The 14,661-nt window shown below is 51.7% G+C and overlaps 1 protein-coding gene across 1 annotated transcript in view; it reads left to right on the forward strand.

Moving 5' to 3' along the window:
* Positions 1–14,452, forward strand: part of snd1 (staphylococcal nuclease and tudor domain containing 1) — a 193,844-nt gene extending 179,392 nt beyond the window's left edge. The window contains exons 24-25 of the mRNA XM_056578800.1: positions 11,257–11,301; positions 13,210–14,452. Coding sequence (XP_056434775.1) covers positions 11,257–11,301; positions 13,210–13,275 — 111 coding nt within the window. The 3' untranslated portion in view covers positions 13,276–14,452. The remainder of the gene's footprint in view (positions 1–11,256; positions 11,302–13,209) is intronic.
* Positions 14,453–14,661: the final 209 nt, after the last annotated feature.

Genomic DNA, 14,661 nt, shown 5'->3' on the forward strand with positions numbered 1-14,661 from the left:
CCGGTAGAGATGGGACGGCGTGTCCTCTTCAATCCCGCTGATTGTAGCGTCCCTCCCTACTCCCTGGGCCCTGGGCCCTCGAGCAAACGGGCGCGACCACGGGGCTATAGAGTCGTTGTTTACCGCTCCATCACGGAGGACGGATCGGACACATGTCCGACCGGGGTCGGCCAGGCAATCTCTCTAAGTACACACACACACACACACACACACACACACACACACACACACACACACACACACACACACACACACACACACACACACACACACACACACACACCCCTCTAAACATGCGCATGCACACATAGCGATGCATGGGCCATAAAGAGGCAGGGGTTTGTTGGGGCAGTTAGTCAATAATGCAGTGTGCATCAGTGTGGTTTTACTGTAGTGACCTCTGTGCTGCGGCTGGTAGAAGGGATCACAATGCAGCCGGCGGTTAATGGTGCCTACAGAAGGTCAGTGATTAAGCCCCCCCAGCCGCAAGGCTAATAGGCTTATAGACTATGCAGATTTTAGACAGGCGTGGGCCAGAGCAAATGGCTTCTCTGTGATCATTGGGCTGTGGGCTTAAGCATCGGCTCTTTAGGCATTGTCTGTCAGCTGATCTTATTGGGAAACCCTTCTCGTTCTCTTTGTTGTCGTCCCTTGAAGATGCACCAGAGTGCACCAACGCTTGTTTCAATATCACACTTTAGAGAGCAAATATAATGAATGGCCGCGTCCCGCCGGGTCCACAACAAAGACACAGCCAAGGAAATGGAGGTTTTGTTCTCCGGCTGATTCATGCCAGCACCTGCTTTTAGGCTTCACACCCGGGTGATATTTGTTCTGCTTTGGATGGTGTTGCTCACTTTGTCAACACTCCTCTCTTGCTCTGGTCGTCTCTCTCTACCTCTGCGGACCTCCGGCAAGCTCCTTAAACGAACGCCCCCCCCCCCATTGGTTCCAGTCCGTCCATATCCTCCTCTCTTTACCCGCCCCTGGGGATCCGCGCGGGGCCTTTTGTTATCGGAGGTCTGCTGTTAAGTATTGCATAGCAGATGGGCTGTAATGTACACCGGCATATCGCTGCCACATCAATAGACCGCCGCAAGATCCCTGAAGGTGAGAGAGAGCTTTAGCGTCGCCATTCAGGCTGTAAGGCCGCGGGAGGAGCCGTTTCTTTTTTTTATCGCTGACTTCTATGCTTTTTTAACACTTCAAGTTTTTTATGGCAATGCCTCTGGATCTCTACCCCACACCTCCATATATTCCACATTGCGGTTTCCTAATGCAGCAAGGACGTATGGCTTGCCACTATTATCCTAATGGTTGAATAATGAAAGTGAAATGGGGTTATGGAGTGTTAGGGTGCAGGTAAAAGGATCAGAGTGGCCGACCTGCATGGGGGAAATCATTAGAAATGTATATCCGAGAGGCCTGAAATGTGGCTGGAGATATCATACCATAACTAATGGATCGCTCATTGGAGTTTCAAAGGGACAGTACTTTGTAAATGTTCTCTCAGCTAAATGCTCGCGGCGCTATATCCATACTCTATAAGCCTATTGGTATGTGCCGCCTGTAGCCGTACGCTAGCTCCCCGTAGCATCGCGCCAGCCTGCCTACACCTGTGAGCAGTACGCGTGCAGACTAAAGTGCACCGCGATGCAGAGGACGCGGCGAGAGAGATGAGATGACTCAAACAGAGACGGGAGGTCACAGGCTGAGGACAAACGCAAAGGCAAAAACGTTGAGCCGCGCAGGAGTCGGAAGTCCTGAGTGTTTGGACGGATTGAGCGAAGGCATTAAAGTATTAAACATAACCCCAGCAGATGCAGGAGTGACCCAAAAATGTACATTTAAATTAAGCCATGGTCACTTGGGTCACATGCGTCCTATGGTGCCCGTATTCAGAGTGCAGCCTTCACACATCTCTTTCCTTTTTTTTATTAAAGAACATACGACAGCCAGTAATCTCAGAGTGGGGATTCCCATCTGATATTCATCTGTCGTACCGTATAGCCGGGCCCACGCGGCCGTGTGGTTTTAACATGGAGATAATTCCCTCGGAGTGATACCATTGCCTCATCCGTTATGGAGTCGATCGGGAAGGACCACGAATGGCACGCAGACACGGCAGAGATCACGGAGAGGATAAACATCGGGAACGCCGCGGCTCGTTTCCGGGGGCGCCGTCGCACGCTCTCGCGCCCTATAATGGAAATGGCGTTAAAGATATTCAATCCAAAGTATAAAGCCCCTCTCTGATCTATGGAGCGCTGGCCGGCGGCTTTAGTGGTCTCCTGCTCAGCCTCTGCCCCGGCTCCCTCGCAACGAGCCCAGACTGATCGCGCCTTCCCATCTCAGCCCTGTAGGGTTTGGAGCGTCGGGAAGCCCGCTACCCGGGAACGGGATGTGTACGTCTGTATAGGTGGTGCGGTTCGGTGGGCTGCGGGGTGGGGGGGGGTCTCCACACCCAAGAGGTTAGGGGGTTAGTGATCGCTGTCAGCCCCAGACCGTATTAACATAGGTTCCAGACATTCCTCCTACATAGTCATTAATGAGCTAGGTAAAAAAGGATTGAAGGCTCCGTTTAATTATCGCGTGTGTCAAGATGGGTTTTAATTATACAGCGAGAATCACGGGAGTCCTATTTTTTTAAAAGATCTTTCGGGGGGAGCCTCACATTACATTTTATAAAGCTTATATCTAAACAGCCTCTGTGTGACACATACAACCCCCTTTAGGGCTACACGTCCTTCCCTCGCTTATCCAAGATCTGGGCGGAAACCAAATCAGTTTTGGAAGGAAACCTCCCACCTGACTCGACCACCCCTGGCTTTTTTACCTTCCTCGCCAACAACCGAGAGCACAGCCTCCTCCTCCTCTTGGCTGGGGCAGCCTGAGGCCTTCCCAAACAGCCTCCTGGCAAGGCCCGGCCGCCACAACAGTGGCACCGTGCCGCCGCTGGCACCCCGCCATCCTCCTACCTATTCACACTCTCCCTCTTCCCCTTAACCTCCCTAATATCTCTCCATCGCACGCCGCCGTCCTGCCTCTCGTCTCTCCTCTCCCCTCTCTCCTCCTCTCCTCTCCCCTCTCTCCTCCTCTCCTCTCTCCTCCTCTCCTCTCTCCTCTCCCCTCTCTCCTCCTCTCCTCTCTCCTCCTCTCCTCTCTCCTCTCCCCTCTCTCCTCTCTCCTCCTCTCCTCTCCTCTCTTCTCTTCATTCCTCCTCTTTCTCCTCATTCCTCCTCTCCTCCCTCTCCTCCTCTCCTCCTCTCTCTCCTCATTCCTCCTCTCTCTCCTCATTCCTCCTCTCCTCCCTCTCCTCCTCTCCTCTCCTCCCCTCTCTCCTCATTCCTCCTCTCCTCCCTCTCCTCCTCTCCTCCCCTCTCTCCTCATTCCTCCTCTCCTCCTCTCTCTCCTCATTCCTCCTCTCCTCCTCTCCCCTCTCTCCTCATTCCTCCTCTCCTCCTCTCTCTCCTCATTCCTCCTCTCCTCTCTCCCCTCCTCTCGCTCTGAGCCGTCTCCCCTCCTCCTCGCGTCTCCCTCCCCGGGACTTTGTCTCCCAGCTCCCTCTCTGAACTCGGGGACTCGAGCCCCGTAACGTTCCGGCGTTTGCCGGCGTTTCCTTCCTAATTCCCTTGGGATGCTCGTGTTTCATTTATTCTCATTTAGTTTTATTAATCTCCAGGAAATAAAGCATTGCAGTAATTTGAAGCAGACCTAGCTCTCGGCTCCCCAGGAGGAACTATGATTCAAAACGCCATTAATGATTATTTGTGCCTTGCTCAGCGTGTTGTGCCCGGTAATGCCTGCGTGTCATATTAGTTTTTTAAGAGGTGGCATGAGAGAGGTGTGCGAGGTGTGTGTGCAGCAGATTCGTCGGTGCGCGGTCGTACACGGCGCGGGCGTACGCGGCGCGGGCGTACACGGCGCGGTCGTACACGGCGCGGGCGTACACGGCGCGGGCGTACACGGCGCGGTCGTACACGGCGCGGTCGTACACGGCGCGGGCGTACACGGCGCGGGCGTACACGGCGCGGGCGTACACGGCGCGGGCGTACACGGCGCGGGCGGTGTTTCAACGTTGTGTCGCGCCCTCGGCAGACAACTTGACACGTTGAATTCGTCGGAGGGTGCAAAGTCATTAGCGGTACAAGCTAATCATTTGCCATTTTCCAATTACAAGTCAATCGGAAACGGGGAAGTGTCTGTCTCCCTCGATTTCACCAGCACAATTATTATCAATCACTAGCAGCAATGTGGCATGAAGATCTCATATCGACCCCCGCTTAAAAAAGGTTTCAAATATCCGTCCCGTCATTAGAGCTGTGACTATAGAACCAGCGTTCTGACATCGTTAACGATGTAGGGCTGGATTACTGCTACTTTATTCATTCACATTAAGGCCTGTTCTTATTCTGCGGCTGACATTACGGCGGTCGTATTGTGAAGGTTCCTTAAAATGTCTTTATAAGGAGCGACCTGAACGTACCGGTTCATGATGGCAGTCTGCTCCTTTTTATGCCTCTGCAGTGTCGGCACACTGTCGGGATGTCGGGTTCTCTGTTCTGCAGTAATTAGCCCTCTCTGGTGCTGTCATTGGGATGGCCGGTGGAACCCGAATTTGGCGTTTTTCCGAATCACCGATGGCTTACATTTTTTTTTCGGCCCAGAAAAAAAACTTAACAGGAAATTAGGAAAGAAAAGCCTGTAGTGATGATGACTCCTGGGAATTGTAGTTCCGTTTATCACCGTGTAATTGCGCTGTTGAGCACAGGTGTGAAGGCACATGGGGATCCGTAGTTTGCCGCCGCTGTGCTTTGGGGGAGCGACGTGGGGGGGGGGGGGGGGGGTGATGGCCCCCCTGGGAGAGGGGCTTCCTGTAGGGCTGCTTGGTGAGAGGCGACCTGCGGGGCCGTCTCCTTTCATTTCCCCTGGTGTTGGGCTCGAGGGTGGCAGACAGCAGGGGGACCCCGACAGAGCCCTGTGGAGGGGTCACCTCACGGCCTCCAGCAACACAACCACCAGCCAACGCGCACGCACTGAATGTACGTTCACCGCCGTCCCCCAGTGAGTTGTCTTATGCAGCATACGTCAGCCAATCCACCAGTGGTTTGGCTGACAGCTTATCCCCGACTCTTTACTCATGACCAAACTTTCCTCTGTCTCTCTCTCTCTCTTTCTTTGTCTCCCTCTGTCTCTCGGTCTCTCAGTCTCTGTCTCTCTCTCTCTCTCTTTGTCTCCCTCTGTCTCTCGGTCTCTCTGTCTCTGTCTGTCTTTCTGTCTGTCTCTCTCTTTCTCTCTGTCTCTCTCCCTCTCTCTCTCTCTGTCTCTCCCCCTCTCTCTCTCTCTCTCTCTCTCTCTCTCTCTCTCTCTCTCTCTCTCTGTCTCTGTCTCTGTCTCTGTCTCTGTCTCCCTGTCTGTCTCTCTCTGTCTGTGTCTCTGTCTCTCTCTCTCCCTCTCTCCCTCTCTCCCTGTCTCCCTCTCTCCCTCTCTATCTCTCGGTCTCTCTCTCTCTCCGTCTCTCTCTCTCCCTGTCTCCCTCTCTCCCTCTGTCTATGTCCCTCGGTCTCTCTCTCTCTGGGACCTTTTACCGTGTGTGAAAGCGTGACCAATGGCTCAATATCTCATTTGAGAGAGTAAAGTTGGAGATGGAACATTTTAATGGACGCTTTTTCTGCTCCTGTGTTATTGACTGTTGGGGTGTGCAGGGGCACGTGCACGCACTCACACACGCACCCACGCACCCCCGCACTCACACACGCACGCGCGCAAACAGCCGGTTGCCACGGCGCCTGCCGAGGCGGTCCCTTTGATGGGGCCCTAGCCGACACGCGCCGATACCCAAACTCTATTCCTACCTCCACAGATGGATAAACACACACACACACAGGGAAACACACAGGGACACACAAGCACACACAGGGTCACACACACAGGGACACACAAGCACACACAGGGTCACACACACACACAGGGACATACAAAAACACACAGGGACACACAAACATGGGCACACAGAGAGGCCGACACACACTGTAATTCATCCACGCGTTGGGGAGTCTGCATGGAGGGCCAGCCCTGTGCCCTGTGCCAGGTCGAGGGCCCCTCAGGCTCCCCTTACCGGGCCCCGAGTCCTCCTTAACCCCCGAGTGCCGCGCTGGAGCCCTCTCTACGTGCCACTCTGTACTCTGCGTGTAGTTAGTCATGCACACGCACAGAGAGGAAGGTCTGGGATCCTGAACGCACAGCGCACTGACGCACAAACACCAACACACACACACACACACACGCACACATAGACTAACAAATACACATGCACCTAATTACCCATAGACATTCACACAGACTACACGCATGAACATACACACATATACACATAGAAATACATACACACACACACACACACACACACACACACACACACACACACACACACACACACACACACACATATATACATATATATATATATATACGCATCAAGTGTTGGACACAAGCTTGCATCTTGCACATGCTTTTTTATATTTTTCAAATTATATAATATGTTATACCGGCACATTCAATGTCCCTCCCAGAGTGTGGCCTTCACCGCCGTGGCCCCGCCCACACTGCGGGCAGCCGTCTCCCCGCTCAGCACGTATCATCTAAACACGCGCCTCCTCGCTGGATTCATCTCGCGGTTTGTTTCGCTCGTGTAGATTGATGCGGGGGATTATGCTTTGGGATTAAGTGCTCACACTTCCCCAAATACTCTGCCATTGTACTGTTGCATCCTGGGTAGTTGGCTCAACTCCACGGTGGCCTCAGACTACACTCGTAAGAGAGACAAACGCACAGAGATCCATCCACTTATCTTCTGATTCATCATTATTCAGCGAACGTAGACTGCTGGTGCGCTCCGCACCTTGTTGTTTTTCTTCATAGCGTTTTAAGCGTTTGTGTCGTGACCCGTTTACAAGGGCCCGAATAACACTGCTTCAGAGGCACACCGACTGGGAGGTCTCTGCGTTTAACTGCTCGTGTCTGGGAGACCGTGCATACGATCCTGCTCATTGTGAATGCGCGGTGTACAAGTCCATTGTTCCCCATCAGCAAGGCTGGCTTTCACATGGCTTCACATCTCATCGGTAGAGAGAGAACAGTGCTGAAACCATGACTACATACTCTATCCTGTCATGCTCTCTCTCTGTCCTCGCATTATTTTTCTCTGTTCTCAAATCCTCAATCCTCACATTCTCTCTCTTTAGTTCTCTCCTTCTCCGTCTCTGCTCTTTCTGTCTCTCTCTCCGTCTCTTTTTTTCTCTGTCTCTCTGTATCTGTCTCTCTGTCTCTCTGTCTCTCTGTCTCTCTCACCGTCTCTCTGTCTCTATTCTCACTGTCACTCTGTCTCTGTCTCTGTCTCTGTCTCTCTCTCTGTCGCTCTCCCTCTCTACCTCTATTCTCACTGTCACTATCTCTCCCTCTCGGTCTCTGTCTCTCTCTGTCTCTCTCTCTCTGTCGCTCTCCCTCTCTGTCGCTCTCCCTCTCTGTCTCTCTCTCACCGTCTCTCTTGGTCCTTCCACTGCTCTCTCCCCACGATGCTAACTGTCCCCCACAGTCCCAGCTTGTAGCGGGCTTGTTTGTGTCTGTATTTATTTATTTGATTCAATTCCGTCTGTGAAATGAGACGAGGGCAGCTCACCTACGCACCAGACGAGCACATGCCCTGTCGCGAGGCTGCCATCAGATCCATCACTCCTCTCACCGCGCTCCACCAGAACACCACCTGGGCCCGGTGCCCCCGGCCGCCGGGCTCCCCGCTGAGCCACGCACACACGCGCACGCACGTACACACACACTGGGATACACACACTGACTAAGACACACACAAGCTCGGATACACAGACATAGGCGCACACACACACACACACACACACACACACACACACACACACACACTCGGATACATACTCTCTCAAACTTTTTTTCTCGCCCTTTCTCTTTCTCTCTCTCACTCCCTGACACACACACACACACACACACACACACACACACACACACACACACACACACACACACACACACACACACACACATTCTTGGGTAGATAAACTCACTCAGACAGACATGCACAGACACTGGAAAGCAGGCAGCCGCTCTGAGTCGATCAAACGCACGCCTCTTCCTGCCAGAACCAGACCGCACCACCTGTCAGCGAAGGCGCCTTCATGTGAGAATCACACGTTCACCGCGACCCTCGTCCACCGCCGCATGAAGAAGAAACAGACACCGGACCGAGCTGTACTCACAAATGTCATTTCCATATTTTCGTCTGTGCGCACTTCTAACACGTTAAAGTAAAGTACGCGACGCACTTGTGTTAATGCTGATCCACCGTGGCAAACGGGCGTCCCAGGCGGCCCGGCCACAGCTCTGACCTTCCAAGCTTTTAAAAATGACATACTTTACATTGTAACAACCACAGTACCATGAAAAGGTCACACTGACACACACACACACGCGCACACACACACACGGAGAGCATCTGTCCCCCACACTGAAGAGCACCTGCTCACACACTGCTCTGCCATCTTCCTGATCAAAAGCAACATATTCATGTGTGTGTGATGGCCGAATCACACACATACACAAACATACACACACTTGTGTGGCGAGGACTCATGCTGTCCACCAGTCAGAATGAAGGGACATCTGCCCGCCATATGGGGACTTGTGTGGGGTCAACACACACTTTTGCCACGTTGCTGATATTTTATTTTGTGTCGATTTGCGTTCAACTGGGAGGCCCGGCGTTAAGGGATGTACCCAGACAGGGGAACGTCCATGGACCTCATGGTGAGAGGGAGCGAACACCCGAAGCACCGCACTACACCGAGGCATTCGGGTTCTCTCTGTTTATGCTCTGATTGTGTTCACATGCACTCAGGCGCTGTCAGATCGCTGATCGCCCCCTAACTGATTTGTGTCTGTCTTCCTGTTCTGGGTCTGAATGACGTGTGTGCGTTTCCGTTCTTCCGTTCTGAAGTGGCGCTCATAGGACCTATTCACGAACTTAACCCCCCCCCCCCCACCCCACGGACCCGTCAGCCTGCTGCCTGATTGGTGCTCGTGCTCTGCGGTGGGATCCGGTGGTCCGTGCTCCCGTTCCGTTGGTCGTGGAGGGATATGGATGAGGAAAGGGTGGGAAAAGTATGGAATCACAATGCACGCACATTGCGTACATTGTGCCAAGTCACACACACACACACACACACACACACACACACACAGCCTGAAACAAACAAATAGCACACACACTTACACAAACACACAGCTACATACACACATGCACGCAGCCACATACACACACACACAGACGCGCACCTACACACACACGCACGCACGCACACACTCTCACTCTCTCTCAGCCTTCCTCTCTGGAAACAGGAAGTGGGAGCTGGTTGCATCAGCGTGTCTTTGTAATACCGTCAGCAGCGCGTCGCCATATGGAGACATCTGTCTGACGGCCTCGGCCCCCCCCCCACCAACTCGTCCCCCTGTCCCCAAAATATATCTCCTTCCCCTGGCTTTGATGGATGACTTATGCAACCACAGCAACTTCTCTTGTCCTCGCACACCTCAGACACACACGCACACACACACGCGCACACGCACGCACACGTGGTCGCGCAGGGCAGCTGTAGCATCCAGCTGTACCTCTCGTGTTCTGGCGGTGATGTGTGCAGTGCAGCCATCACATCAACCTACATACACCGGCTAGCTAAGCAATTAAACTGCTGCACCTCATCTACTTTATGCACTTAGAACATCTGGACGTCTTGCTTAGGTCTGTGTGTGTGTCCCTGTGTGTGTGTGTTTTTCCATCCATCTATTTTTGTGTGCGTGTGTGTGCGTCTTAATCTTTTCCTTGAATAGGCTTGGTTCGTAGGCTTATCCTGCAGACTCATCGCTCACCTTGTGTGCGTGTGTGTGTGTTTAGACACTGCAAAGTAGACTCTGTTGTTGTTGTTGTCCTAGCATTCCAAAGCTGCTATACACACACACCACTTTCGGCGGTTGCTCCTTCTCCTTCCTCAGTTAATTAATCCTGCTGTGAATCATCGCCGCTTGAGTCAATGACGCTAAATGGCTCCTCTAGCAGGGTTGGTCAATATGTTCAACTTTCTCATTGGCCTCAATCGCTATCCCTCTCTCGCTCGCTCGCCTGCTCTGTCTCTTCTTATCTCTCACTGCTAGCCTTTGAAATCAATTTGTGTGTGTGTGTGTGTGTGTGTGTGTGTGTGTGTGTGTGTGTGTGTGTGTGTGTGTGTGTGTGTGTGTGTGTGTGTGTGTGTGTGTGTGTGTGTGTGTGTGTGTGTGTGTGTGTGTGTGTGTGTGTGTGCGCGTGTGTGTGCACAGTGTCCATTCCTCTGCAAGTTCCCCACCACTGTCAGCGTTCACTACAGTATCTCGTCCTGTAATGAATACATTGCAGAATACGAATGCTGTACGCGCTTCAGCTTCCTTCTGTACATTTGTTGACGACACACCTGCTGTCTCTCCAGTGGAGCTTTGGAGACGGTACAGCTTCTGATTGGACGCGCGAATCGTCCTCAAACGCCCCCTCGTAGCCCCCCCACCACTGTTAGCGAAGCCCCGAGGCGGCTAGCCCTCCTGCTAGCAGCGGCGGCGGGCTAGCTCTGAGGAGGCCTAGCTCGTAGCTCGCTGAGGGGCACACTGTTAGCACAGGCTCCATCACGGAGCAATGGGGAACGCTACCTGGGTCTTCATATACCACCTTGCCCTACGTTTATAGTGTGTGTGTGTGTGTATTTGTATCTGTAGGTATGTGCTTGTATTTGTGTGTGTGTTCCTGCTGACTGAAACAACAAAGTGCGTGCGTATGTGTGTGTATATGTATGTGTGTGCGTTGTCTTTGTGTGTGTGTGTTTGTGTGTTCCTGCTGAGCCCCTATAAACAACAAAGTGTGTGTGCTGGTGTGCGCCCCCGTGCCCCTGAACTCGTTTCCTGGGATCGCGGCTCCTTCCCCCGCTACGACGGGGCTGGAGCCTGTCAACACATTCACCACTTCTGCTCTTTATTCTGCCGGAGGTGGGAGAGGGAGTGGAAAGGCATTTCCTGTGTCAATGGGGTTGTTGAAGGAAGACCGTGTGTGTGTGTGCATGTGTTAGAATACTGTATCCTAAACTCTCACACAAAAGCTTTAATTGCGGTGATGCTACGTGCTAATCCCCTCCTTCTCTCCCGGTTGTTCTGCAGGTCAACGAGTACCTGACTGGCCAGGAGTCTGCCAAGAGTGCCAGGGTAAGTCGTCAGCCCTCCGTCTTATCGCGGTGGAAGCCGCAGTGTACAGTCATGCAGAAAGTAGTAATCTTGACACCAAAGGAGAACGGAACATGACAACTGGAGCGGAGGTACGGGGCGCTGTGCTGCTCTGCGCTCGCTCTCCTACAGGCTCTCACCGAGGTTCACAAGAGCTTCATTGGCATGGAAATGTTCATTTGCATTGTTACAACAATGTATGGCAAGGGTTGAAGATGAACTGTTACATCTTTAAATTAAGCTATGTAAAAAAACTATACAATACACAAAAAAATGTTTATACGCAGTGAAAAAAGAGACTGTGAGATTTGGATACTTATTGCTGGTTTTGGATATTGATAAGGTGAGTCAAACGATAACCTGGTGCTCGCCTGTAGAATGACTCGCCTGCCACCCGCGCTCCGTCTCCATGAGTACGCCCGCCGAGATGTGCCATGCTGTCCCAGTATGAGCGCGCGCCCCCCCTACTCTGCTACTGGGAGACATGGAGGCAGTGTTAAGTGGGGTTAATGGACCACAGGGGAAATGCACGTTCTCCTCGTGCCGTCCGCGGACACGAGGCCCACGCTATGAATCGAATCACTCCGCGTTCCACTCACTTCCTGTCAGACGTCGACGCCAGCCCTCCTTCCTCCTGCTGCTGACTGCTGGCGTACCGCTCGACCGTCTCCCAGTGACGTGTCGTATAACCGCCTCGCTGTACCGTTCCCCGACGGTCCGCAGCCTCTCATTGGCTCGATGCACCCCCCGTCAGGATAACACTCGCTGGTGGGGGGGGGGGAGGCATCCGAGCAAGGGATGGGGAGGGGGGGAGGGCGACCATGTGCGCCCGTTGGTTCCAACAACCAGTGCTAATGAGTGAACGCACTAATTAGTTGTGAATCATGCTGTTAACAGCTGAGCACGCATGCTGATGAGAACAAAAAGGACACTTTTGCTGAGAAACACACGCACACAAACATATACACACGGACGCATGCACACACACACACACACACACTATCGTCACTAAAGTGGACGTATACAAAGCCAGCTCTGTCATGTATGGTTGTTGCCTCCACATGACCAATTCTGAATCGCACACACATGCACACGCGTGCACACACACGTGCACACACACACACACACACGCACACAGACACATACATACACACTGACAAACACATGCACACTGACACATACATGCACACTGACAAAAACATGCACACTCACAAACACATGCACACTGACAAACACATTCACACTGACACACAGAGACACATGCACACATGTAAAGAGTGTCTTTGCAGGAAGGCATCACTTCAGCTCAATGGGGCGATTCCCGACCAGGTTGAAGGTAATGCAATCAGGGGCCCTAATAGACTGAATCAGGGGCCCTAATAGACTGGGCCGGCTCCAAGGCACTGGAGCCCCAGCAGCAGGACTGTGTGTGATTAAACACACACACGCACACACCCGCTCTGCACTGTCAAGATGGAGGTCGCTCGACACACACCTATATAGACACATACACACGCACAAACACAGAAAGACACACGACACACAGGTATATACACACAGACACACACACACAGACATGCACAACAACACACACTACATTCGGTCAAGATGACTGTTACACACACACACACACTCGTTTCCTTCCCGGTTTTGACCATTGAACACGTAATGTGCCAGAGGTGGTTATCAGAGTCTCCTACAAGCAGGTGGGGATTTTTCCCAGATTTCATGGTTGTTTGTTTCATTGCAAGACATTAACTCGCTCTCTGTCCCTCTCTGTCTCCGTCTGTCTCCCTCTCTCTCTCTCTCTCTCTCTCTCTGTCTCTGTCTCTGTCTCTCTATCTGTCTCTGTCTCTCCCACGCTCTCTCCCACTCTATCTCTCTCTGCAGTTGAACATTTGGCGCTACGGAGACTTCCGCGCCGACGACGCCGATGAGTTCGGCTACCGTCGCTAAAACATCGGAACAAAAGACGGGAACGAAAACGCAACACGCCATCCATCCCAACACCATTCCAAAGACCACCCGCGGAAGACGAGAGGCGCGTCAGGAAGACCCCCTTTGATCACCTAAAATCAACTAAACGACAAGCATTGACGTTCAGCTTCCATTTAGTTTCGACAAGTCATTATTTTTCCAATTTTTTTTTAACGCTTAATTATTTTTTTGTTTTCCCCCGTTTTGTTTCTTTTTTTTTAAATAACTGCGCCCGTCTTATCTTCGTATCTTACTGAACATGAAATCCAGACTCGTTTTGATGTTGAAAGTTCTCTCTTCTAAACACCCATCATGTATCACTCGATCTCAGCGGGGCCAATTTGCCAGTTCCTCTGCACTATTGCCAATCTGTGTTAATTGCCATGCTTCGTTTTATTTTTGTTAGCTTCATAAAATGACACCCCCCCCCCCCCCCCCCGTTTTCAGCTAATCGTCCCCCTCCGTTGTCCGATGCCCTGCAGCCAATCCACGTCGTTGTTCACGCGAGAAAGGGCCTTGAGCTCTGGTTTCTCTTGTCGTTGGCGGCGGATTCTCTTAATTCTCCCGATCGATTTTGCCATGTAAATGTGAGCATATGTTGAAACGTGTGAATTTGGTTTATTCCCTGAGGGACTAGGCAGGGGGGACGGCTGCACTGGGACGGAACCAAGAAAATCTAAGTTGTATGTCGGGGTTCCTTCCGGTGGTAATCTGTGTGATGAGGACTACTCCCAGAGTTTTTGTGAGCGGTTCGGTCGCCATATGGCTGCCTCTTCGCGCTCCGACGTCGTGAACTTCCTCGATATTACAGCATTAATCATGGTCATCTCTCACTCTCTATCTCTCTCTTTCGGTAATGTTTACATTCTGTTGCAATGGTTATGATCTCGTCTTTGGCAGTCTCTCTCTTCTCCTGTCTCTGTATATCACGGCAGAAACAGTGTATGAATTTTGTTTTCCTTATAATAGACCTTGTCATTATATTAAAAGAAAAAAAGATCTGCTGAATAAAAATATGCAAATGATGTTGGGTTGTCTTCATTGAAACTTCAGGAAAATGCCAGTCGGCCCCAAATTATGCAATGTCCTGAACTGTGTTTATATTCCAGACAGGAGTGTTGCAAAAGAATGACTCAATAAAAATGGTGAATGCATGATCGTGATTGACAGTGCGTTTTACAAGAGCTGACTGATCAGGGAAATGGAGACCTACGTTTAGATGCAATGCTTCACTGGTCAGTCATGTGTGAAATGCTTTGTTATGTTGGTGAATGGTATTTATATTTGCGTGTTACCATCATTTAAATGTGAATTAGCTTATTCATAAGCACCTAACGTAAGTGATGAGCTCGGAAATTAGATGAA

This window comes from Gadus chalcogrammus, chromosome 19 (assembly GCF_026213295.1).
Source record: "Gadus chalcogrammus isolate NIFS_2021 chromosome 19, NIFS_Gcha_1.0, whole genome shotgun sequence".
Taxonomy (NCBI): Eukaryota; Metazoa; Chordata; class Actinopteri; order Gadiformes; family Gadidae; genus Gadus; species Gadus chalcogrammus.